This window comes from Phascolarctos cinereus, unplaced genomic scaffold (assembly GCF_003287225.1).
Source record: "Phascolarctos cinereus isolate Bilbo 61053 unplaced genomic scaffold, phaCin_HiC Scaffold_4;HRSCAF=312, whole genome shotgun sequence".
Classification (NCBI taxonomy): domain Eukaryota; kingdom Metazoa; phylum Chordata; class Mammalia; order Diprotodontia; family Phascolarctidae; genus Phascolarctos; species Phascolarctos cinereus.
In genome coordinates, this window is record NW_027555847.1 from 3,810,394 (window position 1) to 3,837,570 (window position 27,177).

General features: G+C 48.7%; 1 protein-coding gene across 2 annotated transcripts in view; it reads left to right on the top strand.

Annotated features, from left to right (window-relative positions):
* Nucleotides 1-26,855, top strand: part of CRHR2 (corticotropin releasing hormone receptor 2) — a 100,528-nt gene extending 73,673 nt beyond the window's left edge. For both annotated transcript variants that reach the window (XM_020964467.2, XM_020964472.2), the window contains 5 exons: nucleotides 5,210-5,282; nucleotides 20,850-20,935; nucleotides 22,634-22,769; nucleotides 23,774-23,815; nucleotides 25,890-26,855. In XM_020964467.2, coding sequence (XP_020820126.1) covers nucleotides 5,210-5,282; nucleotides 20,850-20,935; nucleotides 22,634-22,769; nucleotides 23,774-23,815; nucleotides 25,890-26,030 — 478 coding nt within the window. In that variant the 3' untranslated portion in view covers nucleotides 26,031-26,855. The remainder of the gene's footprint in view (nucleotides 1-5,209; nucleotides 5,283-20,849; nucleotides 20,936-22,633; nucleotides 22,770-23,773; nucleotides 23,816-25,889) is intronic.
* Nucleotides 26,856-27,177: the final 322 nt, after the last annotated feature.

Below are 27,177 nucleotides of genomic sequence, written 5' to 3' on the forward strand. Positions count from 1 at the left end.
GTCCAGATCTACACCACAAGCCTAGGTTTGTGAACATCCCCCTTTAAAAATACCACGTTGTGTGGGGATGAGGCAGATAGATGATCACTTGGGACCCGGAATCAAAGGGCACATTCCTGAAAAATGGCCTACTGAGGCAGCGAGGTGGCAGAACACTGGACTCGGAGTCTCAAAGACCTGGATTCAAATGTGACCTCAGATACTTACTAGCTGTGTGATCCTGGGCAAGTCACTTAACTTATGTCAGCCTCAGTTTCCTTCTCTGTAAAGAGAGGATAATAACAGTACCTTTTTTACAGAGTTGTTGTGAGGACCAAATGAGCTAACACATGCACAGCACTTTGCAAACCTTAAAGAACTATGGAAATGTTAGCTATCATCATCAATGTTATCATTGCAGTGTGAGCCGTGGTGTTTCTGTGAGAACTGGAATTTCCTTTTCAAGTTAAGTCTACCTAATGACACACGCAGGGAGGTGCCCCCCAGGGGACTGGAAAAAAAGGCCTCAGTGCTTTCCTAGGGTTTGCCATGCCTTGTCATCAGCCCTGATTCTGAATGTGATCCATGTGCTACACCTACTTGAGTCACCGGGGGCACCAGCAGATTCTATTCTTGATCTTTGGCTCCAGGAGATATGCAGAGCACGGGGCATCATGATGGGTCAGCAAGTCCTCCTGCTGTAGTGAGGAGGGCCTATGACACTCCTGAAGGACCTGCGCTTCTTTATGGCTCCTCTCTGGGCCTCAGGGGGACTCAGGCTCCAAATGTGCTGAAAGTGCATCCAGGTACATGGGTCACCTACGCAGAGATGGAATGTGATGTGACAATAGCAGCACCCTCATTGGGTCCTGACAACCTGATAATATCTGGGTCTCCCTAAAGTCAATTCAATTCTTTCAGTCCATTAATACTACAACGGGCAGTTTAGATACCTCCAGGCGGTGGTGGTAACTGCCCATCTCCAGGGCAGCCCTCATGGTCCTGGTCTCTCTCTTGTAATTCCTCTCTATGGAAGTTACCAGGCTTGTCATCTACCATGGACCCTGGTAGGGCCTCTCTTCCCAGTAAAAGCACTAATGGAGACCCTCAAGACATCTGTCTCCACAAAGAGCCACTAGTAAGAAGCTGTAGCTGCAGAGTCCTTGTCTATACTCTTGAGTCTGAAATGATAGATAGATAGATAGATAGATAGATAGATAGATAGATAGATAGATAGATAGATAGATGGATGGATGGATTGATGGATGGAGCATTCCATTCTTTAAGCACTTACTATGTACTGAATCCTGTGCAAAGCTTTAGAGATGCCAAATCAAGGCGGCCCCTACACCAAGGAACTTCCATTCTAACAGGGAAAGACATGACTGAAAGGGGAGCTGGGAAACAGAGGGAAGGACATGGCAACCAGTGTGGAGGTGGGTCAGGCTGGCAAGTGAGCTGGAAGGGGAAAGGGGCACCGAACTAGAACCAAAGACCCTTATGGCTGAGTGCTCTCCCAATGGGGGACCCCTGGATCCACATTTGCCTCAGCTGGTTTGGTTTAGCACTCTCTTGCCCTGACATGTTTATTTCCTACACTCCAGAACAGTCTGCCCTGTCCCCTCACCACCAAGTCACAGAGCTGCAGAGTAAAATCTATTCATCTGGCCCAGTCTCATTATCAATCACTCACTCCATCAGCAAGGATTTATTAAGCTTTTCTATGCTGAGTATTGGAGATAAAGCCAAAGAGAGCCTCTTGCCCTCAAGGAGCTTACACTCTAATGGGGAGACAACACATACACGTACAAGAACATGTCTCTACCAGAACAAAACCTGCCCATATCTGCCCACTCTGTGCCACCCCTGCCCATGCTCTACTTTATATCCACTACCCAGGGACCCAGCCCACGTGCCAGAGCCTTCCCTGCATGCCCATGACATTGGAAAGGATCCCATGGAGCACTTACTCTGTCCTTGGGACAGCCCTTGCTCTTGTCCCATGACCAGGCCATCTTCTTTTGGGATAAGATATTTCTGTGATGCCACCCTCCCTTCCTTCCTACCCTCCTTCCACCTCTTTTGGCTAATTTCTTATCTCATCAGGCTCCTCCCCATTGGCCTTTGAAAGCTTCTCAACCTAAATTGTTCCGGGACTCTGATATTCCATGACTCATAGCCAAATAGCGTCACTGGAAGAATATTAGTATTAAGAAAATGGGCCTTTGTTTCCAGGAGAGAGATCATTACAAGAACTTTGTAATTTCCCAAAGGCCCAACCCGTTCATCTCCTGCTATTCAGCTTTGGACCCAGCCTGCCCATTTGCAGGGTTTATCTCCGGCATATTGGCTCAACTGGAGAATGCAGCGCCACAATCCATCCTGGGTTCATAGGCACTTATCAAGCCCCCACTAAGTGCCAGGTGCAAAGGGTATGGAAACAAAAGGAGAAGCAGCCCTTGCCCTCTTGGACCTCCCATCCTCATTCCTGATCACCTTGACTTGGCCTCCCTTATGTGCAGGGATTTAGAGTTCACAAGGTATTTTCAGACACATTTATCTCATCAAATCCTCAGGACAGCACTTATAAGGAAGGCAGAGGAGACAACATTATTCTGTCTTAACAAACAAGGAAACCAAGGCTCATAGAGGTTAAGTGACCTGCCCAAGGTCACACAGTCAGTGGGTGGCAGAATCAGGACTCTTGGTGGCTCTCAGGTCCTTTTCTCTACCCACAAGTAACTCTGAAACCTGGGAGGATGAGGTGTCTCATCCTCATCCTTGTTGGCTGCCTAGATACATACTTCTCTGATCTCAGTAGGGAGAAACTCTGCCCTTGACCCAAGGTTTCTTTTTGGTTTTTCAACCCTAATAAGGATCATAGAATCACACTTGTAGAATTAGGAGGGACCTCAACCTCTTCATTTTCCAGATAAGGAAACTGATGCCCATGGAGGCAAAAAGGACTCAGCTGAGGTCAAAAAGAGAGGAAAGCCTTTGGCCCACGGAGCATCCCCATGATGACAAGGACTCACTTGCACCAGCCAGAAGGCTGCCGTGGTTGTCTGGACATTCATCTGGCTCTTGGAATCAGTTGGATCCCTTGCCAGACATAAAGATCAGTCCCTTCATCCTTCAGAGGATGCCTCTGATGCAGCCCAAGGTGGCATCAGCTTTTATGGCAACCGCGTCACACACTGCTGCCTTTTATGGAGCTTGCAGAACTCTAAAACACCCCTAGACCTTTTTCATGTGGCCTTTTGTACAACCATATCTCCCTTATCCTGTGCTTGAAAGGGGGGTCATTTTTATGTCAACTACAGGGAGGAGACATGATGTGGGCTGAACATCATCTCACCCTCACTAACTAATTATGTAACCATGGGCAAGTTCTTCTGCCCTCTGGCTCTGAGTTCTTTCTCAATACAATGATGAGGCCAGAGTAGATGACTCTCATATTCCTTCCAACCTGGACCTCCTATAACATTAACACGTCAACAGAGCCTTGATGGATTTGGCATTGATGCCAACCGTAGCCCACCCACACCTTCTTCTCCTGCATACTTCTTGTCCTGGTGTTCCCATAGATTTTCCATAGAGGGCCCTCCCAACATGGTGGAATCCTTCCTCTAGTTCTCTGAATATTTCAGAATTACACAAAAGCTCCGAACCTAATCAACAGAAGAGACCTGGGCAAACATGTCATTCACACCATACCTAACACAAGGTCTCCCCTCCACAACACACCTGGCAAATGGTCATCCGGCCTCTGCCTCAACAGCCACAACAGGCACAACCACAAACTCATGCTAATACTGATAGCTCACATTTATGTAGCCCCTGGTGTCCCAATTAGCTCGATATGCATGATTGGATCGGGAAATCTCCAGTGAGGGAGAGCCCACCACATCTTGGCAGCCCGTTCCCCTTTGGGACACTCAATGTTAGGAGGCTTTCCCAGGCAGCACGCTTAAATTGCCCTCTTTGCCACTTCCCCCTACTCTTCTCATTCTTCAGTCTGAAGCCAAAGAGAACAAGTCTAATCTCTTCTCACTGGGCAGCCCTTCAAATACTTGGGGACAGGCTTTTCTTCTCCAGGCTGAACATTTGTTTCTTCAACTGATCACTCACAAGGTATGGACTTGAAGCCCTTTCCCCAACCTGGGCGTCCTCCTCATGGGTGCAGGTGTGTCACTAAGATGTCCTGAGCTGGAAGTGACCTCATACGCCAGCCAGTCCAGCTCCTTCAGCTTATGGATGAGGATTGTGAAACTTAGGTAAGTGGCTTGCTCAATGCCTCACAAGCAGTAAGGAGCAGAGCTGAGATTTGAACCTGGCTCTTCTGACTCCACAGCCAACACTCTTCCCAATGAATTGTAATGCTTAGTTGACCATTATCACTAGGCAATGTCAAGGAAATCATTCTAAAGTAGTGTCACAATTGAAATTAAGGTAAACTGAGGCACAAAGTTCCAAGCACATCCAATTTATTGGTAAGGCTAGCAATTATGAATAAAGTGGGTCATTCAACTTCTTGTCCAACCAAAAGATCATGAAGTTGGGGAAGTACAAGAGCACAAAGAGCAGGAAGCGGATGGAAACAATATGGTGGTTTACAAAGTCTGAAGTATCATAGATGGTGGAAAACAAGCTGAATGGATGGAAGTCTGGAATGCAGGGCTAGCAGCAGCCCCTCCCTTCCATCTTGTTACGATGGAGAGCTCGTTGGTGGTGTCCACCTGCGTGGTTCGTTAGTGTCATCTCGATAACAGAGCAGACTTTCTTGAGGGACGGCCAGTGTGGCAGAGATAATAGGCCAGACGCCCAGGCCAGCATCCACCTGCATCTTGCAAGGCTTATTAGTGACATAACAGATCTCCCCTAATTGTGCATGGGCAATAAGATGTGGAGAGATATTTCTTTGGTGATTTAGGGAACAACTTAGCTCAGAGAGGAAAGCTGAACTGAGCTTAACTCAAAGACAAAGAAGTGTGGCTTGGGCAGCTGCAAAATACTCAATGACAGAATGGAATCAACTATAAAATACTCAATCAAGATCTGATTTTCTCAGTAGTTAAGACTTGGGATTTGGGCTTGCACAGGGTCCAACTCCGTCCTCCACAGAGACTAGCTAGCGTACAAGTGGCAGCCAAGGAGAGCTTTGTTCTGGTCTGTGCTGGTGGAAGCCTCCATCTGGAGGCACATTCATACAAGCCTCTTTTCTTTACAGATGCTGGTTTGGCAAAGAACCAGGGAACTATGTTGACTACATCTATCAAGGCCCAGTGATTCTGGTGCTCCTGGTAGGTCCATGAGGAGAATGCATTAAACATGAACATCTAAATTATGTCCCAATGGTGTCCGACATCTGAGCAAAGGGAAGTGAGGAGTCAGGGGAGGGAGCTTCCCACTCAGGTTAGGTTGTCCTAAGGGCTGAAGTCATGAGCTCAGACGTTGTGCTCCCTGATTTGGGTTCTGAGTGGGAGGCTGACCAATCAGTTAGTCAAAGATATATTGAGCCCCTAGAGGAGTGTGCTAAGCCTTGAAATAGATGATTAATCATGCTGACCCTGTCTCTGTCTCTCGCCTCCCTCCGCCTTCCTCCCCTTCTCTCTGTCTCTGTCTCTCTCTTTCTCTGTCTTTCTCTCTCTCTCTTGCTCTGTCTTTCTCTCTCTCTCCTTCTCTGTCTCTCTTTGCCTCTGTCCCTCTCTGTCTCTCTCTGTCTCCCTGCCATATCACTCCACTAAAATTGTCTTTAGCTTACTTAACATTAGTCCATGAATCAATGCTCTCTAGATCTTGTAATCCAACCAGGTCCTAAGTCACTAAACTGTCCTCTCTCTCCATCTTGTCCACAAGGATGTCATGAGAGACTTCATCGAATGCTTCGCTAAAATCTAGGTAAATCATATATCCACTCATCTGCCAATCTAGTCCTCCCTGCTAAAAGTGGAAACGAGGTTTCTCTAGCTTGATTGTTCTTCATGAACCCATGTGCTCATGATTCACTCGTTGACATCATGTTCTAGTATTTTCCAGGGATTAAAGCTGAGCTCCCTGGCCTTGGCTTTGCTCATGACATGTTCTCCTCTTGGAAACTTGAGATGTTTGCCCACATCCAGGTCTGTTCTGCCTCCCTGGTTCTCCGGAACTCCTCCAAGATCACTGGCAGTGACTCAGAAATCCTGCCTGTTGGTTCTCTCAGTGCCCTAGGATGTGGTTCAGCTGGGCCAGGTGATTTGAAGAGTTTTAGGGCAGCTAGGCATCCTCTTACCATCTCCTCACTGATCCTGGCCTCGCTTCACAGACTCCCAACATGTCTTGGGGAGGGACCTCAGAGGTGAGGGCTTCTAGTCTGACATGTGCCTGAGCAGGCTTCTCCACTGCAACATACCTCACACATCATCATCCAGCCTCAGTTTGAATACCTTCAGTGACAGGGAGCTCACTATCTCCTGGACCATTCTGGCTTTGGACAGCTCTCACATTGAGCCTAAAAAGGCCTCTTTGTACTTTCCCTCTCTTCCTCTCTCTTAACTTCATTGCCATTTTTGTTCCGTTGTTTCCATTTTGAAAGTCATTGTTCTTGATTGAGAAAACTGAAGAAACTTGGGTGCTGGTGGTCCTAATGCCTGTTTATGTATCATCACTGAATTTGGGACCAGAAGAGCCCTGAGAAATCATCTCACCCAATGGTCTTTTTATATAGGAAGGAAAACTGACACCCAGAGAGGTCAGACTAACTGGCAGGCATCACACAGCTGAAAAGTGGCAGAGCTGGGGGTGGATGCTCATTAGCCGACACCCCACTGCTCAGTGCACTGTTCTCAGCCCCAGGCCCACACTGAGGCCCCAGGAGAGCTAAGCAGTGTTCATTTCCAAAACTGACATCAGTCCAGCACTTCCTGTGCCATCCCTGTAGCCATCTCTCCTCTCCTTTCTTCCTCAGACTCCCTCGTGACGGACCTACCAGACTTTCCCCTAGAGAGCCCTTCCTTTTGTTCTGGGCTTGGGAATCTGCTTCCCAGTTGTCCACCCCATCTGGCATTTGCCTCTTTGCCTCATGAATGCCTGGGCAATGCAGTCACCTTCCTCCCTCTCCATCACCTTCATTGCCACTTCATGCCCAAGGCTGATGGGTTAAGTTAAGTGCAGAATAGTGCCCCTCATCTCTGTCTCTATCTTATTCAATTGGAATTGCTGGTAAGGCAGGCAGGAATTTCTCGTGTTTTCTGCTTCCAGCAGAGAGAATTCTTTGGCTGGACGATACTGGGCAAGGCACTCGACCTGTATGACTCAGTTCCTGCATTTGTAAAATGGCAGTGAAAATATCCATGCTACTGACCTCACTTGGTTGTTCTGGGAAATGAGAGCTATTTCCCCCGTCTACCTGGAGCATCCTTCCCTCATGCCCCACATAGCCCTAACCCTTCTGCTTCTCCCTTCTGGAATCTACACACACTCACCTTCACCCTAAGGGCTGAATGGCATCATATGGATGGAACTAACAGTGGTGGGGTGTGATGGAAGGGGAAGATAGGGTGGGAATAGGGAGGGTGGTGGGCTTTGCTTTAGCTTGGAGGAAAACTTCCCCAAGGAAAGTATATTTTGGGTGCCTCCCACTTTTCTTTTTGGAGACACAATTGCACCATCATAGGTAACCAGAACCTTCACACTTCAGCTGCCAAGGGTCACCCATTTGGTCCCTTCCCAGACCTGCCCTCTAAGAATAGCATTCAGGGGCAGCTAGGTGGTGCAGCAGATAGAGCACCAGCCCTGCAGTCAGGAGGACCTGAATTCAAATCCAGCCTCAGGCACACAACACTTATAGCTGTGTGACTCTGGGCAAGTCACTTAACCCCCAATTGCCTTGCCAAAAAAAAAAAAAGAACAGCATTCAAAGCCCCATCATCCAGCTCATTCATCTGCTATGATGAATGTCATCAAGTGTCTGTCCCCTTAGGTGACCATAAGCTAATGTGATCAATTATTGCAGAATCACAGACATAAGGGTTATGAAACTATATAGTCATACTCACACCTGACCCAGAACCCTCTCTACAAGAACCTCAAGTGGCCATCCAACCTTTGCCTGAAGATGCCTAATGATAGGAAACTCAGCACCTGGAAAGGTAGCCCATTGCACTTGAGGGTGCTTCTAATTTTTTGACAGTTTTTCCTAATATCAAGTCTAAATCTGCCTTTATGACTTCTACCCAGTGATCCTAGTTCCATCCCCTGGGGCTAAGCAAAACAAGTTCAACAGCGAGTCTACAGGGCAGCCCTTCAAACCCACCTACTCCTACCCCAAAGCTTCTCTCTTCCGGACTAACCATATTGAGTTTATTCGGACAATGCTTTTCTGGCATGATCTCTAGGCTTGTTGCCGTCTTGGCCACCCTCCTCTGCACACTGTCTAGCTGATCAACGTCCTATTAGCCATTTTTTTCCCAGTCCAATGGCTATCCTTCTTGGCAGAGAAGACAGAAGGGATATCAGAATGAGCTGGCTTTATCTTCTTTCCATCATCAGTTCTTAGTATCCTGTCCTCTCAGAGCTTCAGCCCTGTCCCTTCTCTGATCCTTTCTCTTTCCCCGGTTTCTCTTACATATGCCTTGTTTATTTTTCTCATGCTTCCTTTCTAGCCTCAGTCCATTCTGGGCAGAGGTACTTCCATGATTCCAACAGTACCATGGCACAGCTCATATTCATCCACCACTACCTGCCATCACTTTCACTTTCTGTTTTTAAAATCTAAGTAGGTTGATGAGTGTCCCATTTATACACATTGGCCTTAGTCACAACTTCTGACTTATGCTCCCTATCATAGTCCTTTCTGTTCTTGATAAAACTGGATCCAGCTTCCCTTATAGACCTTTGAGCCAGGGAATTCAATTCAACAAATAGTTATCAAGCACCTACTATGTTCTAGATGCTAGGGATACAAAAACAAACCAGAAAGACCCTGCCCTTTCTCTAAACTCTTTGAATTCTGATCTTCCAAAATCTAAAGTGCATCTTAGACTGTTCCTGGCTTGCTTCTCCTTCAATCTCACAGATTCTAAAATGGAATCATTTCTAACCCAACAGCGAGTTCTTTCTTATTGGTCAGAATCAGATCCAGAATAGCAGTTTCCATTATAATTTCCTCCACCTTTTAAAAAGCGAAAATGGTGTTAAGCTAAATCAAGAATTTGTTAGATGGTCTGATTTTGGAAAAAAGGGAGAACTCCAACAGATAATGGAGAATTGAAGTCCTCCACATCTATCTTATCAGCCCACTATGCCAGATTTATGATTTGTTTACAGATATCTCATCTACTTCCTCCTTCTGTTCAGGTGGTCTCTAGTACGCCCCAATGACATGACAATGCTTCCCTTTTTCCTTTTGCCAAGTCAACAAGTCAAGTGAACAAGTACTTATCAAGCACCTGTTGTATTAAGCACCAAGCACTGACTAAACAAGGTCGTTCGATGGCTCAGTGGGTAGAGCAATGGACCTGGAGTCAGGAAGATTCATGTTCATGAGTTCAAATCTGGCCTCAGATCCTTAGACTGAAGGTGAGGAGAGGGGTCAGAGCTTGATAAGCAGATCTGAGAATCATTAGAAAGATTACAATTGAAGCCACAGGAGCTGATGAAATCACCGGGTGAAATAGTAATAGAGGGAAAAGAGATGAGGGTGCAAGACATAGCCTTGGAGGACACTCAGGGTTGGTTAGTTTGACCCGATTGAAGACCTAGGAAAGGAGTCTGAGAAGAAGGTAGGAGGAGAATCAGGAGAGAATCATGTTACAGAACCCTAGGAAGAAGAGCAGTGTTCAGGAGAAGGGGGGGGCTGGACAATATCAACAGCAGAAGAAAGATCAGGAAGGATGAGGAGGGGGAAAGGCCATTGGACCTGGTGATCATGTGATCCTCGGCAACTTTGGAAAGAGCAGTTTCAGTTGAATGATGAGGTCAGAAGCCAGATTGCAGAGTCAATGGAGAGCGAGAGGACAGGAAGTAAAGGAACCCATTACAGATGGCCTTCTCAAGGGGTTTAGCTAGAAAAAGAAGGAGAGCTATGGCATGAAAGCTAGTGGGGTCGGATGGACCAAGGTCCCTTGACACCAGTGCTCTTCAATATCTGCCTGATCCTGGTTCATGGATTTCCTCACATGCATATGTGTGTGTGTGTGTGTGTGTGTGTGTGTGTGTGTGTGTATATATATATATATATATATATATATATATATATATAGACGTATATAATCTCATGAGGCTACTGACCTCCTCCACATTTCTTTTCTATTCCATTGAGGTAAGCAATAGCATCTACAGGAGAGTCTTGAGTGGCCTCCCAAAAGCCTCAGTGACTCCTGTGAGTTCCAATTTTCCTCCTTACATTAGGTCTTTGGTTTACTTTGCTTGTTACCCAGACTTCGAGCATCGCAAAAATGAAACCTGTGAGCCATAGCTCACGTTGTAAGGAGGCAGTGTGATGATGTATCTACAGTGTTTTGCAAACTTTAAAGGGCCATATAAATGCCACTGTTATCATGATTCAAGCTGACTCCTTTCTTCAATGTTGACTACTAGGACATTTTGTCCATCTTCATGGTTGTCCATCTTCCCATACTGTAGTTTCTCATTATGGTATCATAGGTACTGGGTGACATTGGCAGTTTCTCCCTCCATCTTCCTTTCCCTTTAAATCTCTTCTACCTAGATTCACCAGATTCCATGGAAATGTATTTTGACAACTTTTGTGAATTGTCCAGCCAAGAGCCTATATTTTGAGTCTTGATCCAGATGTCAAAATCCTATTCTCAGACATCATCTTCTTCACCAACTCCCCAAGTCTGTCTCTTTTCAAAGTCCTTGTCTTTGATCAGCAGCAAGGATGACCATAGTACCTGTATGCTTACCCCAGCCATTGTTTGCCAAAGTCCTCATCTTCATGAGCAGCACTTTCTAGTTTCCTTCTGGTGCTATCGCTTATCTGTGTGAATCACCTGAGGTGGGCAGTGTCCCAGCTCAGGAGATGCTCAGTAACACCCTGTTGGTGCCCTGGAAAGCAGCAGACCTCTCTTTTCCTAAAGCAAGGTCAGCAAATTGCTAAAGTTGGTGTCTTTCAGTAAGGAGTCACCAGCTACCACTGCCTGCCTCTCCTTCTCCTCTTCCTTACTGGATGACCTTTTCTCAGCATGGTACCTGTGAGCCCACCTCAGTGGGCCAGTGGAATTGGAGCTTCTTGATTACTGGCCTGTATGCCTTTGTATTTCCAACACCTAACACCAGACCTTGCATCGGGGAGGTGCTTCCTATAAGCTTGTTGACTTGAATTGAATGGTTTCTTGGAGCATAAGCAGCTTCTGCTTCAGGCAATCTAGCTCCCTGCGGCTCCAAGGGAAAAGCCTCTGATCTGATACTCAGCTCCAAGGGCTTAGCCATCAGATTCCTTCACTTCCTCCTCTGTGCCACATTCTTTATCCTCCAACTCCTAACATAGTCACAATCCCCACCCCACCCCCTTCAGATCCTTCTCATTTGATTTCTCATTGAAGTCCTTCCTTCTGTTTTCAAGGAACACTTCAATCTCTTTCATAATTTAGAGAGTGGGGGAGAGGGGGAAGGGGGGAAGTTCACTGAGCCTATTCACTTTCTCCTCTTAGACTGAGACCAGTCAGAGCTTTGACTAAGGACAGCCATCATTTGGCTGCGACAGAAATCCAACCAGGGCATACTCTATGCATATCACTGCACACTGTCTATTCTCTATACTTGATGGAAGTGAGATGCTCAACCCTCCCATAGAACTACTGTTTGGTTGTTTCAGTTGGGTTAGGAAGGCTAGTTCCTGCATCCTTCCTCCCTTTCCAGGTATCATGTGCACTTCCCAAGTGTTTTCTGAAGACAATAACCCTTCTTTTAGCTGACCCAGGGGATTGCTCCAGGTGGTGAGAATGTCAGACCATGGAGTAGCATAGAATGTGGAGCTGGAAAGAACCTTAGAGATCATTTAGTTCAATACTATCATTTTATAGATGAGGAAACTGAGGCACCAAGAAAGTCAGTCACTTGTCCGAGGTAATGGAGGCAGTAACAGAGTGGGAATCTGAATCCAGGTCATGTGCCTCTAAATCCAGTACTCTCTCCACTGCCCCATCTGTCCATCAGGGAGGGATGTGTTGATACCTTCACCTCATGCAGTTTATTCCTCCAGCCATGCACATGGTTGAGCCCTGTTCAGCAAAATGGCAGGATCATGTTGGGGGTCAGCATACACGGCTGTCTGTGAGAAGGTGAGTCAGACAAACTGCTAACAAGAAGTGACTCAGTGTATTGGGAGCAAGGTGGAACCAGACAGCTAGCAAGGTTCTGATGCAGGAAAGATTGTGTGGTGGTGGCAGTGTTATGCTGGTGACAGAGATGTGATGGTTACCATCAGGGTGAAGGTGATGGCCATGGAGACTATGGTGACAGGGATGTGATGGTGACCATCAGGGTGAAGGTGATGGCCGTGGGGACAATAGGGACAGGGATAAAGATAATGGAGATTTCGATCACCCATGTCATAATGTTGATTAATGGACATTTGGTTGTGCTGGGGATGATGAGGAAAGCAATGGTGATTATGGGGATGGGTGAGATTATTGTGGGCAAGGGAGTGAGGTGATAAAGGGGATAATGGGGATGGGAGTGAAGATGGAGATAATGGCAGTAGGGGCAATAAAGGGGGTGTTGGGGCTATCATGATGATGATGGTAATGATGAAGCTAATGGGGATGGGAATGAGAAAGGGATGATGGGGATGGAGGACTATTACCATGACAGGGATGAAGGGGATGGGAAGAAAGGAAACAATATTTTAAGTGCCTACTATGCTCCAGGCCCTGTAAAGTGTCTACAAATATTACCTCATTAACCTCCCAACAACCCTTTGAGGGAAGTGCTATCATTATCTCCATTTTATAGCTGAGGAAAGTGAGGCAATCAGAGGTGAAGTGACTTGCCCAGGGTCACCCAGTCTATAGCTAAGGCTGGATTCCTGACTCGAGGCCCTGTGTTCTACCCACTGTACCATCTAGCTTCCAGAACAAGATGGTGGTGATAGGGATGGAGTGGATGCTGGCAGTGACAGAGAATGGTGGTGATTGGGATGTGATGGGGATGGTGGCTGTGAAGGCAATTTAGGGGAAAAATGTGCTTGTTTTAGTTCCATTTTTGTGTAAACTACTCTAGCCTAGGGAGGGCAGCTTGGGGGCATCAGGGACATGGTCACCAAGGAGGGAGGAAGGGATGCTGGGCTCCCCCCAACACCCGCTTCCGCTCTCCACAGTGTGGCAAACATTGGCCATCAGAAACCTCATGACTTGCATTCTGGCCCTAGCTTTGTCACTTACTGCCAGAGATGGGGCCTTTCCTGTGCCTCAGTTTCCTCTTCTGAAAAAGAGATTCAAGGAAATGACCTCTGAAGTCTCTTCCAGCTTTCAAATTCTCTTGTCTGCAAACAAATCTAAGCAGAAGTAACAGCAGCTGGCAGATGAGGGGGCTTCGAAAGAGCTTGGCTGCTGTGACAGCCCTGAGCCCCTCATCACTTCCTTCCCAAAGCTGGACCAGGTCCCAAGTGCCCACAATGTGCCCTCTTCCCACCTCCCCACTGGAGGAGCTGAGGCAAGAATGAGGCTGTAATGAGCAGATTCTTCCCACCACCGCTTCCCACGATGTGCCTAACGCATTCACATTGGAAACATAATTGCTGCCGTGTTGTTAATTCACATGGGAGCTTTAATTAAGGTAGAGTTTAAGTAAAAGGCACATTTTGCAAAATGAATACATTATGTAGAATACCCCCTAAATTACCCAAAAAAGACCTGTAAGCAATCAGCTTTGACGTCAGCCTTATTTCTGGCTCTGTAATTTCAAGGCTCTCATATATACCAATTTTCTTAAAGAGCCACTTCTCTTTGTAGGAGCTTTGAGAATGGCCCGCATCTAGATGGAGCCACGCCATCACCCACGGAGGGGGTGCTTGGCACATGAGTCACCTGGCCACCTTAGGACCACATCCAGGCTTCCTAGATAGCTTTTCCTCACCTCCCACTTTGTGACTATTAAACAAGCTACCTTGCAACCAGTACTCACAAAACTTCAGAGTTGGAAGAGACCCCAGACGCCATCTAGTCCAATGAGTGCGCTGCATGGGGATGTGGGAATTCTCTAATTTCCCTGAGAAATGATCGCCCCGCCTCTCCATGGAGCTCTCTGACAAGGGGGCACCCACCACCTCTCAAAGCACCCCAGCCCTCTTTGGGAGCGCCCAGAAGCCCCTTGGAATCAAGCCAACTCTGTCTTCTTAACTTTCACCCATTACTCCTAGTTCTACTCTTGGAGCTGGAGGGAGGAGAAAAGGGAATGAGCATTGACTAAGCACCGACCGTGTGCCAAGCACTGTGCTCAGTGCTTTGTAATTATTATCTCATTTGATCCTCACAACAACCCCAGGAGGTGGGTGCTATTATTATCCCCATTTTATGGATGAAGAAACTGAGGCCGAGGTGAAGCGACTTGCTCAGGGTCACCCAGCTAGTGTCTGTGGCTGGATTTGAACCTCAAGTCCAGGGCTCTGTGCCCTGTGGCACTACCAGGTGAACCAGGCTACCTCTTGCACAGAGCAACCTTTCACATGCTTCTGCATCCCCGGGCCCAGCTCTTTCTTCTCCAAGCTGAACGTCCCCTATTCCATCTATCAGTCCCCACAAAGCATGACTTGGAGGAGCTCCACCCTCCTGGCTATCCTCTAGGTACAATCCAACTGACAAACACTTTCGCCAGACTGTGGTGCCTAGAACGAAACAAAGTACACCAGAAGAGGCCTGACCAGGGCTGAGACTAAGAGGACGTCCCCTCTCTAGTCTGGAAAGCCACGGCCCTTAGATGCAGCCTAAGCTTTCATTAGCACTCTTGGCTACCTGGTCACACTGCCATCTCACACTGAGCTAAAAGCTCCCCATGAAGCTTGGAAGTTCCCAAAACACATTTTTCTCTACACCCTGAGGAAGTGGTGAGTGCAGGAATCAATATCCTGGTATTACAGGTGAGAAAATTACTGAGTTTTCTCTCTGAGTATGGATGAGAGCTCCCGAGCTTTGGCCCAGGTTGTCCAGCTAGCCAGGGCTGCAGCCAGGACCCAGAGTAGTTAGGGCCCTTTCTGCTTCCTCAGTATGCTAACACTAAGCCCAGCTCACATCCTAGAGAATGTGACGGCCGCTCATGCACAGCGCTGGTGGAGCTTGTGTGTGCTGCCACATCTAGCCACCCTGAGCCACTGGGACAAGAGCCATATTTATTGATTCTAAGTGGCTATAATACGTCCACAGACTCATGGAGTGCTGGGACCATAGGCTCCTGGGAACTCTGAATTAGCTACTTTGAATTGAGATCAAAGAAGACACAGACATGGAGCTCAGGCTGGGGACGGGGGAGGAATGATCGTAATGGACATCTGAAAGCAGAAGTATTTCTGGACCCTCGTTTAAGAAACAGGAACAATGGGCTTTGGGCCAGAGATGGAGTGAACGTATGAAAGCTGGCGATGTAGGTGTTTGGCTGGAGTCCTCTGAATGTGATCAAGAGGGTTTTCAACTGAAAATGCAGGGGGAGGAAGAAAATGTCCGTATTGATGTGCCAGGCTGCAGAGCGCTAAGAGCAGCAGGTGTAATCAAAGGGACAAAACCATTCTAGACGACCAGTAATTGGCAGAAGACCAAATCCAAGGAGAGAGCCAGAGATAAAGCCCACAGACTCGTGGTTTGCCTAAGTGCAAAGAACGCAGGGAATCGGCACAGTGCCGTAGAGATCTGAATGCACGGATGTACATCCACACTCGTAGATATCATTAAGACTTATTGGAAAGGTATGATTTTATTCTGAAGAAATTCAAAAGACATTTGGGGAAGAGGAAGTCGCATTGCATGTCAAGTAAGAACATAAGCACATGAGGAGAAATCCAGGCACCCGAGTGGGGAGGCGGGGCGGGGTGGGGGGGCGGAGACTGACCAAATGGCCAATGGAGAAAGATGCAAATGTGATATCGTCGTGGGTGGCTACTACAGACCACCTTGTTCTGAAGAAGAAAATAGGCAAGGATGCTGGTCATGGACCCCAAGGCTGGCTTGGAGGACACTGTGTCCCAGGCCTGGACAACCTCAACTCGCCAGCGTCTCCCGGGGCTCTGTCTCTCTCCCCCAAAGCAAAGTGATTAGTAACTTCCCTTTTCTATAAGATGGTTTACCTGGTGCTTGTGCTTAGGCACTGTCACATCCGCATAGCCGAGGTACCTTCCCAGTGGGCCAGGCAGAGGACACAGCCTCTTCTTAGCCACAGCCACTCAGCTGCTCCTGAAGCCCCAGATCCCTCCTCCCCCTTGGTGATCCCTGTCACTTCTCCGCAGCCGATCGTAAATTCCTTGAGGCCAGAGACCATTGAGCTTTCGTCTTCATATCCCAGCGCCTTGCAATTGGTCTTGCACATAATAGACTTGTCTGACCTGAATTATTTGAAGGAGAAAGAAAAAGAAAAGTCACTTGGTTGGCAAGGTGAGTCAGAAGAGTCAGAATCAATGAGTCAGTAAAGCACATAGCTCTCTTCCCCCCAAGTGTCACATTGGCCCACTAGACAGTCCTCCCTTCAGTCCTGCCTCCACTCACCATGTCATCTTCCACCTCCGCGCCTTTGTAAAAGCCACCCCTATGGCTAGGACAAGCCCCTCCTTAGCCTACCTACAGCACCCCCAGCTCCCTTCGAAGCACAGCGCAGGGCCGGTCCCAATGCCCTTGCTAGAATATTAGCCGAGATGCTTTGTGTGTGTAGCAGGATTTTTAATATCCATCTGGTGACAAGTATGCCCAGGGTCCCACCACATGGGGGTGGATATTTTGAAGACAGAAAGGAGACGAATACCCTGATCTCCTGCGGCCCCAGGAATCTGGGAGGGAGCCAGAGCCGCTGCTGGCCCTGCCTGAGGTGCGGTTGGCTATGAGCTCTCCACGGTACTGAATTAGCCTTTCTTGAACTTTCAGTCAGTCATTCGACAAGCACTTGTTAAGCTCCTATTATGCGCTTGGGATACAAAACAGTGCCTGCTGTTGAGGAGCTCCCAGTCTGATGGGAGAAACACTCATCAAACAACTATGTAAAAAGAAGAGACAGAGAGAGGACAGTCCAGCCCAGAGGGAAGGCCCCAGGAGCTGGTGGGTGGGGAAGGGGGGCCAGAAAGGCTCCTGCAGAGACTCCAGCTTAGAGCACTTTTCCATCCTTGAAGCTCTAGCTTCTGGGAAGGGTTGAGGGTTTGGGTTAGAGTCTCCCAGGAGGTCTCCTAGACCACTGTGGGGAGCGGGGGACATTAGAAGAGAGGGGATGCTGTCATGACTGCACCACTTTGAATCTCACTCCCCCCCCACCCTTGTCCGTGATCCTCTCATACTGTGCAACTGGACACCAGCCAAGTAGTAAGATCCCCACATTCGTTTACTCACATACATGTGTGGTGAATGGAGGTTGGATGGTGTCAGCTCAGAGCCCCTACTCTCCCACCCCAACTGAGGGAACTTTAAGGTGGTTTGAGGAGGGAGCCCAGGAGGGCTAGTCATCAGGAAGCCTGGGCAAGGCTTCCTGGGGGAGATGGTCACCCACCTGAGCTCTGAAGAAAAGTAGGGATTCTGAAAGGTGGAGGTGAAGAGGAAAGGTATCCCAGACAGAATCATGATGGCAAAGGCATGGGGGAGAAAAGAGAAATGGTCAGTTCAAGAAGAGACTAGTAACTCCATTTGGTTGGAACATAGGGTGTGTCTAGAGGTGCCATGTGGAACAAGCCTGGAAAGCTAGGTTCCAGCCAAGCTGTGAAATGTTCTAAATTCCAAGCCAAGGAATTTCTGTTTCGTGCTAGAGGCAAGCAATAGGGAGCCAGTGAAGACTTGAGCAGGGTCAGACTTGTGCTTCAGAAAGACCATTTTGGCAGCCATTGGTAGGGGAGGAATTGGAGGGGGAGAGCCAGAAGCAGAGTGTTGCAGGGTCTGAGTGAGACTCATTAAGGCCTGGACCATGGTGGGAGTGGAGACAAACAGACAAATACTGGAGATGGGGTGGAGGGAGAATTGGGGGCATTTGTCCACCCACTGGATTGGAAAAGAACTTACCAACTACCAGCCTAGGTCAAAGTGCCAAGGAAGGCTGAGGAATCTGTGTCCTAGAGATGGTGAAAAAGATTCTTGATGGAGCAACTTTCTGTGATCCGTGCAGGCTCTCTGAGTCTCATCTGTCCATGTGGCTCCAGGAATCTGTAGATGGGAGGCAAAGGAAGGTACCTTTGAATGGGCTTTCTCTCCATAACTTTGGTTACTCCAGGGAGGTCATGGTCCACACTGGAGGATGGAAAGGGTTAAGAACATTATGATTTTTAAAAAGTTTCTTTCTTTTCCCCTCCTGCTCCCCCCCTCACACCAAGAATTTCTGCTCATATCATCCTGGGTCACAGCTCTCCCCAAATGAGCTGACCTTCTCATTTGGGCCCAAGCTACAATGCCAGGTGCAGCTTTCTTAAATGTTAAGCTGATTCTCCAGGAAAGGGAGAGAGAGAGAGAAAGAGACATTCAATTCTAAATGCCATCTGAGAAGGGCACAGTAACTGTAAGGTCCCTTCTTTAAAAGGTCGGGTTAGGCCTGGACTGTGTCCAGATCTGATGCTTTGGTACCTGACTTGGGCCCAGTAGCTGAAAAAGGCATTCCTCCAGGAGGGGCTCCAAGAGTCCTTCCTCTATCGAGGAAGAAAGTTCAGAGAGAGCTGAAGGTGGAGGGAAGGTTGAAGAGGCAGATGGAGGCTAGGAGAATCAAGCAATAATCAACAAACATTTCCTCAGCAACTATTAAGTGACAGGTACTATCTGACAAGATGGTGGCCAAGCAGTAGATAATAGTTAATAATCCTTATGGGGACCCAGAAAGTTCTCCCCCTTGTAGGCACACCTGCAGAAAAGATACCTCATCCCCATCTACTCAAACCATGGTTCATGGGCCCCCACCAACATCTTACTTGTCAGCCAGAGGATACAATTAGTTCAAACTAAAGACATTCAATGAAACAGCATAGTAAGAAAAGTAGTAATAAAATATTTCCCCATAACACTTTCTGCACTTTCTGTCTCTGTCTCTCTGTCTCTCTCTGTCCCTATATGTTTCTGTCTATCTCCCTATCTCTGTCTGTCTCTCTGTCTCTGTCTATCTCTCTGTCTCTGTCTGTCTGTTGAATCTGCGTGTGTGTGTGTGTGTGTGTGTGTGTGTGTGTGTGTGTGTGTGTGTGTTTTCCCCCACCTCAGGGCCTTAGCTACAGTCCTCAGCTAAGGTACTAAGTAATGGGACTCTGTCCTCTTTAGCTTAGCTTAGAGCATAGCGCCAAAGCTTCAGCTCTTTCATTAAAAAAGCAAGCCATGGGGGCAGCTCGGTGACACAGTGGATAGAGCACTGGCTCTGAATTCAGGAGGACCTGAGTTCAAATCCGGCCTGAGACACATAACACTTAACTAGCTATGTGACCCTGGGCAAGTCACTTAACCCCATTGCCTAGCCCCCCCCAAAAAAGCAAGCCTTTAATACAGTCACTGGACTAGGAAGAAAATCTGAGCTGCTTTCTCTCCATAATTAAACGAGTCTATCCCCTCCAAGAGACTTGATCACTTACAGTTTTCTCACTGTAAGAAGTCTTTTAGTCCCTCAAGTTTTAGGTTCCAAAGGTCAAGTGCTTTTGGAATACAGAAGAGCTAGCCATATGATAAGATCCCTCAGGTGTTGGTTCAGTTTTTGAACCTGCTTCCTAGTAAAAGAGTCAATCTCAAGCTCTGTCTCAAGCCCCATTTGATTTAGTGTTAGGAAGTCCTGCTTAAGCCCCAAAATTCCCTGTTACCCACCAACACCCCCTCATTGAAGCCTTCAAGCTGCTGCTGGATGGTCACTTGTCGGGGGCATTAAAGTTGGGGTTCTTGTTCATAGGCGGCTTGGGCGAGCTGCTGCTGAAGCCCTTTTCAACTTTAAAGAGATCCTTTAGTCTTGGGAATTATAATCCCCTGAGGCCCTCTTTCTTGAGGATCTCCCTGCTCCTGAGTGGGGCCACTGAGGCAGTATTGGCCCAATGGCTTATTACACAGATGCTGTTTCACCCCCTTTCATCTTACCATCTCAAAGGAGTCAAGGAGGACCAGACCCTACCTAGTGGCATGGTCTTCTCCAGTTCAGTCAAGGAGCACCAAGACCCCATAGTTCCCTCCCTTTGGCTTCAGGGGGAGAAGTTCCAGCCAGGTCTCAGCAGCTCACCCAGAGGACCAAGACCTGCCCAGGCTCTGCTGCTGCTTGACCTTGAGCAAGTCTCTTCCCACATCTGAGTGTCAGTGTCCCCCTCTATAAAAATGAGTCATTGGATTAGAAGATCTCAATGGCCCCTTTCATCTCTGACACTTACGGCTTCTGTCCAACAGAAGACAGGTGGCTCAAGGCACCATGGGAGGTCCAAAGTGCTTGGGGAAGTCAGAGGCCAGGGAGATCATTCTCTGCCTCTTGGGGGAATCACGGGACAGGTGACATTTGAGCTGGACCTTGAGAGAGGGATGAAAGTGTCAGGCCAAAGGGCAGAGGCCAGAGGAAGAGCAGAGAAGATGAAGAGAGAGAGAGAGAGAGAGAGAGAGAGAGAGAGAGAGAGAGAGAGAGAGAGAGATACAGAGAGACAGAGAGACAGAGAGAGAGTGCCGTGGAGTTCAACAGATTGTTGCTTGTGCAGAAACTGTCTCCTAGCTCATCCCAGGGTCACTACTAGTCTCTGTCTGTCTGTCTCCCTCTAGATCAATTTCATTTTCCTGTTCAACATTGTTAGAATTTTGATGACAAAGCTTCGAGCATCTACCACTTCAGAGACAATGCAATACAGGTAAGTGGCTACCCTATGGGCGCCATTCATCCATCCCCTGCCTTGTGGCCAAGTTGCAATGGCTGATCTGAAGCCATTGAGAGAGAGAGGGAAAGTGCTCTGCCAGTGTTCAAGAAGAGGAGGCCCCTTCTCCATCTCCTGCTCTTTGGCGGGGAGTCCTGCTTGTGGCTAACTTGGTGGAAATTGAGCTGCAAAACAGGCAGAAGGGGGCTAGATCAGAGGTAAAGTACTTGGTCCCGGATGATGTGCACCCTCGTGCCATTTACTGAACTGCTTTGTGCTTCATCTCCCAACTCTGTACAAGGAGAGTGCTGATTCCCACACTGTACATCTACCCAACAAGTGAGAACAAATGGCCTTGGTAGACCTACAGAAGTGTCCCCTTGGATCGAGGAGGGTTACATGTGCTTTGCTGCTTTCTTTCCTTCCCTTTTGTTACTCATCTTATGACATGGTGCCTCCCCCTTTGCCAGGACCTGCCCTCATTCTGACCCTCTTCCAGGGCTGCTCAGTGCCCACCCTCGTTCACTTCCTCCCTCCCTTTTGTGTTTAAGAATCCCTTGTTTCAAGGGGACAGATGTGGTCAACCAAATGAGTTGTAAAGTGATTTTCTGTGAAATGAATCCTGCCAATGTTCCATTTAATTCCATTCTAAAGTGAAAACCATGTTCCTATAGATGTCATCCCCAATATGTTGAGTTATGAACCTATGTCTAGAAATCAGTTAGGAATCAGTACCAGCAATGTCTCCCTGTCCTCCGCCCACCTCTGTGCTTCCCTAACCCTGGACCATTCCTTCTCCCCTGAGGCTCCCCTGACCCCTAGATCTCCCTGCTGTCCTGGGGTTCCCCTGGCCCCTAAATCTCCCTGCTGTCCTGGGGTTCCCCTGGCCCCTAGATCTCCCCCTCTGCCCTGGAGCTCCCCTGAACCCTAGATCTCCCTGCTGTCCTGGGCTCCCCTGGCCCCTAGATCTCCCTGCTGTCCTGAGGCTCCCCTGACCCCTAGATCTCCCCCCTCTGCCCTGCGGCTCTCCTGGCCCCCAGATCTCCCCCTCTGTCTTTGGGTTCCCCAGCCCCAGGTTGTCCCTTCTGCCCCTGTGTTTCCCTAACTCTAGATTTTCTCCTCTCTTTTCATTTCTCTTTTCCCTAGAGCTACTCTTCCTTCCAGCCTTTCACTCAGTATTTGAAAATGCTCCTCAATCCCTGTGCTTTGAGCACTTGCAAGGTCTAGTAGAGTTGGACTGCCAGATGGAAGGTGTGGTCACAGACATGAGCTCACTCCTAAGAGAATCCCTTGAGAGAGAGGCCTCAGGCTCCACAAATGTGCCCCACCTTATACATGCATATATGTGTGTAATATGTATATCTCTATGTGTATGTGTGTGTGCGCATGTATCTCCACACCAGTGCACAAGCCTTTATTAAACACCAGCAGTGCACAAGAGCTTTGAATCAGGCACAGGGTTGGGCACTGGGCACTGGGCACAAAACTTGAGGCTGTCATTCCTGCCCACATTGGGCTTCCTGTCCCACAACATGCTAAGGCCCATGCCCATGGGCCTGCAAGATGAAGTTGAATTGATGCTGGATCCCAGGGGGCCTGCACTGTCCTCACCTCCTGTGCCATCAGGGAGAAGGAGTGCCCACAGTCCCCCTGCTTCAATGACCTTGGGCATCTCTCCTCTCCTTCCCCACCCAGGAAGGCAGTAAAGGCGACCCTGGTCCTCTTGCCCCTCCTGGGCATCACCTACATGCTCTTCTTTGTCAACCCTGGAGATGACGATGTGTCCCAGATTGTGTTCATTTACTTCAATTCCTTCCTGCAGTCCTTCCAGGTCAGAGCTTTGGAGTCTGGGGGGTCAGGAGGGAATGGAGGGGGGCCTGGGGCATGCATGCACACTGAGTGCCTAGTCAGGGGAGGTGCCAGCATGTGGGTGCATGCTTGTGTGTTACTGAATATGTTACTGAAGGTTGTTATAAAAAGGAATCTGGGACCCCTTTTGCAATAGCAGGGAGTGAGAAGTGGGGTTCACACTGTGAGAAGAGTGGGCCAGGAGAAAACTGACCTGAGATTGACTGTGGACATGAGAGGGAAGATGATCTATGGAGAGATGACCAACAGCTGATTGTGTGCATTATCCAACCTCTGTGCGTGTGAACCAAACCTGCACACAGCCATACGCACACTCACACACATGCGCCCTGATGCACACAGAAAGAGAGAAGATGCCCGCTCAGATGCTACTGCCCAGGCACATTGGAGACATGCACAAATTCAGACTTGTACCCACCTGCAGAGATACTTATGCAAGTTCAGCACCAAAGATATACATGAGCAGATGCCCATAGACACACATACCTGCCCACAAGTACCCACACGTGGACACAAACTGACCCCTCCCCCCCAGTAAAGATGGCCCTTCTCTTTAATCCCCAGCTCAGAATGACTCCCTAACCTTGGCCAATCCTAGCACAGGGGACAGGGCTAAGCCTGGGGCCATATAATAGCAGTGTCTTCTGTAGGAATGTAACTGTCCTAGGGAACTAAGCTCAGTACCTTGGACAGCACCCTGCCAACATCTACAGATGTTATGAATGCTACACTTCTCTTCCTTCCCCTGCCCTTCTCCTTCCCCACTGTTCATCTAGAACTATGGTCTGGTGGACTTGCGTTGTCCTCCCTGCTCTGTGGGGAGCTAGGCAAAGTCACCAAAAAGGTGTCCCCCTCCTCCCTTCCCACTTCTCCCCCATAATCCCTTTCTGTCCCATGGCTCCAAGGAGGGTCTGACTGATGTTGCCTAGGAATGTGGCACTAATGAGCTCCCTCCTTCCTCACCAGGGCTTCTTTGTCTCTGTGTTCTACTGCTTCCTGAATGGAGAGGTGAGTGAGCTGAGCTTTCAAGGCATCTCCAAAGCTCTTAGTGGGGAGCTCTGAGCTAAGGGGAAGAAAGGCAGTCAACCTTTGGCAATCCATGGAGTTGGACAAGCTCAAAATAGCCAAATCCCAGATGACCAAGCATGCAAAAACAGAAGCAGAGAGACTCCACGTTGCCCCCTTTCTGAGCATGAAACCAAGACAGGAGGGAGGAGAGTAGTGTGGGTTTACTGGAGAAGGTGTCCTGGAAGAAGAGAACTCTGAAACAAGTCTTCCCTGGTTTGGGAGAGTGGAGGCCAAAGGCCATTCCAGAACAGTGAGTCTGAGAACCTTTAGGCTAGAAGGACCATTAGTGATCAGATCACCGAGGAAGGGTTGAAGTCTCCCTAGAGGTCTCCTCTAATCCCCTCTTTTGATAGGTGACTTTTGCCCCAAAAGATGACTCACCCAGGCTGACATAAGCAGTGGTTAAATCAGGGTTGGAACCAGGTCCAAGACTGTTAAATAGCCCCAGGGAAACTTCCTATCTTGAGGGACCTTGTGGAGAATGCTTCTACTAAACAATGAATCATTCTGTCAGCAGCACTCAGAGACTTAGAATACCAAAGCTAGCAGTGGCTGCAGAGAGCCCAACCAAACCCCTCATTTTACATGTGAGGAAAATGAGTCCCAGGAAGGACAAGGGATGCAGGCAAGGGCACTCATTCAGTCAACAGAAGGGTGGAGAAGAGAGCCCAGATGTCCTGGCCCCCAGTACTGCTTCCCTTGACTCTATCTCCTTCCTGTTCCCTCCAGCCCTGGCCCTAGAAATGAGGCCCCCAAGAGTCCCCTAAGCATCTGTGGAGAGGAGAGCCAGGACCAACCGAAGCAAGCCTCGAGCCTTCTTAATGAGTCGGCTCAAGCCAGGCCACTGAAAGGAGAGGACATGAGGGCAGGCTGACCCCCAGGGCTTGGCCACCAAGGGAACAAATGAGGCAAATCCCATTAAATAGGAGGCAGGCAGAACTCTACCAAAAACTCTAACTGCTCCCAAATGTTTCAAGTTTGAAAATTCTCCCCATGAGGCCTCAGCAGCAGCAGGTAATAGACTCCCCAGAGGTCTGGGGAAAGGGGATGGTTAATTCTAGAAAACCTCAGTAAAAGAAAACATGATGTTTCAGTGAATCTGTGACCTCATCTGTGAGGACATTCCCTCTAACAGCACAGACTTCAGCCCATCCACACTGTCCGAGCATGAGATAGACCCTGTGCCTCTGCCTTCCTCAAGGCCTGCTGACGTTGCTTGGACATCACCATGGCATACAGGATGCCTATAATCAGTTATATCGATTCCTGTCTGGAGAAATGCTATGGACTTGTTCCAACCACATTTCTATGGGCTTTTGATCTGTTTATTATTGCCCTGAGAAAGTCTGTTGGCAAAGAGTGAGCCCCTTTCTGCAGCTGCCTTAGGGTCAGAAGCCCTGGGTTTGGGTAATACTGTGTGGGGTCAGTGACTTTCCAAATATGCCATGGTTCATTTCACAGTTTTTGTTGTGATCATTCTCATGGTCATCATTAGAGATGTTCCTCAGCCCAGCCGTGTATTCACTTTGGGCACATTGTGAAAGCTATCCCACTGCATTCACTCAGTGTCCCACTTAGGGATGCAGCATCACAGGGTTAGAACTGATGCCAGCAAGACTCAGGTTCAGGCACCAGACACACAGCGAATCGGTTTCAGTCTTGGTCTTCTCATTTGCAAAACGGAGATGATAACACCTATGGCCCCTTCCTGCCATGGCTGTTGTGACAGTTGTCTGTCAAGCACTTGGCAAACCCAACAGAAACAACAGCTACTGCTGTTATCACTATTTACACAATGGGGAAGAGATTCAATGCAATCAGTTCCCTGAAAGTGGGCCCAGTGGATGGGTGCAAGCCACAGCCTTGCCCACCAAAGTCCCAATGGCAAAGTCAGGTTGGCCCTTCCCCTGTCCTCTCTCTCTATGTGTCTCCCTCTGTGTGTCTCTGTGTCTATGTCTGTCTGTCTGTCTGTCTCTGTCTCTCTCGCTCTGTCTCTTTCTCTCTCTTTCTCCAGGTCCGTGCAGCTGTGAGGAAGAGATGGCGCAGGTGGCAAGATCACCACTCCCTACGGGTCCGGGTTGCCCGGGCCATGTCAATCCCCACGTCCCCCACAAGGATCAGCTTTCACAGCATCAAGCAGACAGCCACTGTCTGATGCTATTAACCCCTCCCCCTTCCAGATGCTCCTCTTGCCTCTTCCTCGCCTTCCTTCTTTCTTGGGCAGTTTGACATGGGGGAACAGAGGAGAAAAGGGGCCTGGGTGGATGGCATAGAAGGACAGTGATGTCAGAGAAGTCGGAGCATGCAATGGGGCTTCAGGATGACTGGAAATGGCCCAAACCTGGAACCAGCAGATCAGAAGATCCAAGCCCTGTCACACTTGCCAGAGCACTCTTGTCTTCACAATGTCCCCAGGAGAGAAACAGCAGCTGAATTAGTGTCTCCACTTGTCTGCTGGGGAAATGGAGGCCTAGAGGGTCAGAGTCAGAGAGGAAGGGATGGAAGGGACTACAGAAGACCCCTAGTCCAGGTCATTTTACAGATAGGAAAACTGAGGGGAGATGATGGCCACAGTTATCCAGACACTCCACAATGAAGCTGGGGCTAGGACTCAGGTCTCTTGACAACCAGTGTTTTCCACTGCACCATTTATGGGACAGCCTTCCTCCTCCTCAGCGGGTTTCCCCAAGCTGCCAGAGTAGGAACACCAAAAGATACATAGCTTCCTTCCAACCCAATCTCCTTCCTGCTACTGTTGAGGCCCACCAGCCAGGCCTTGTGTACCCTGGCAGAACAGAGAAGATGGGGAGGGAGGGAAGAGGAGCCACGTTGGAGGGTGGAGGGAGGGCTGTTGGCCACACAAGCCAAAGTATCTCTTCTGTGTTTGAAACCTAGAAGCCAGGGTCCTAGGGACCTCAGCTGGACCCTTCCCCTTCAGAAACAGTGTCTCGTGTCTCTGAAATAAACTCCACCTCAAGTGTTTTCTGTGTTCATATAAGCCTTCCCCAAGTCACTGAGCCCCGGTCCTGGGTGCTGATCTTGGCCTCACCTTCTGGGCAGGGAGGCAGAGAAGAAGGCCCTGTCTGGGTAGAGGGACAAGATTCCCCTAGAAACAATGAGGTAGCAGCCCAGGACAGTCTGACCCAGGACTGGAGACTGGAGGTTGAGGTCAGTAGGACTGAGAAGGGAGAGTCAGTGCAGATTGGGGTGGGCAGGGAAGGCTGGGTCTAGTAGGGCCTTGGGGGGGGGGGGCTGGACAGAGGGAGAAGAAGGGAAGGGCATTTGAGCAGGGGAAATAGATT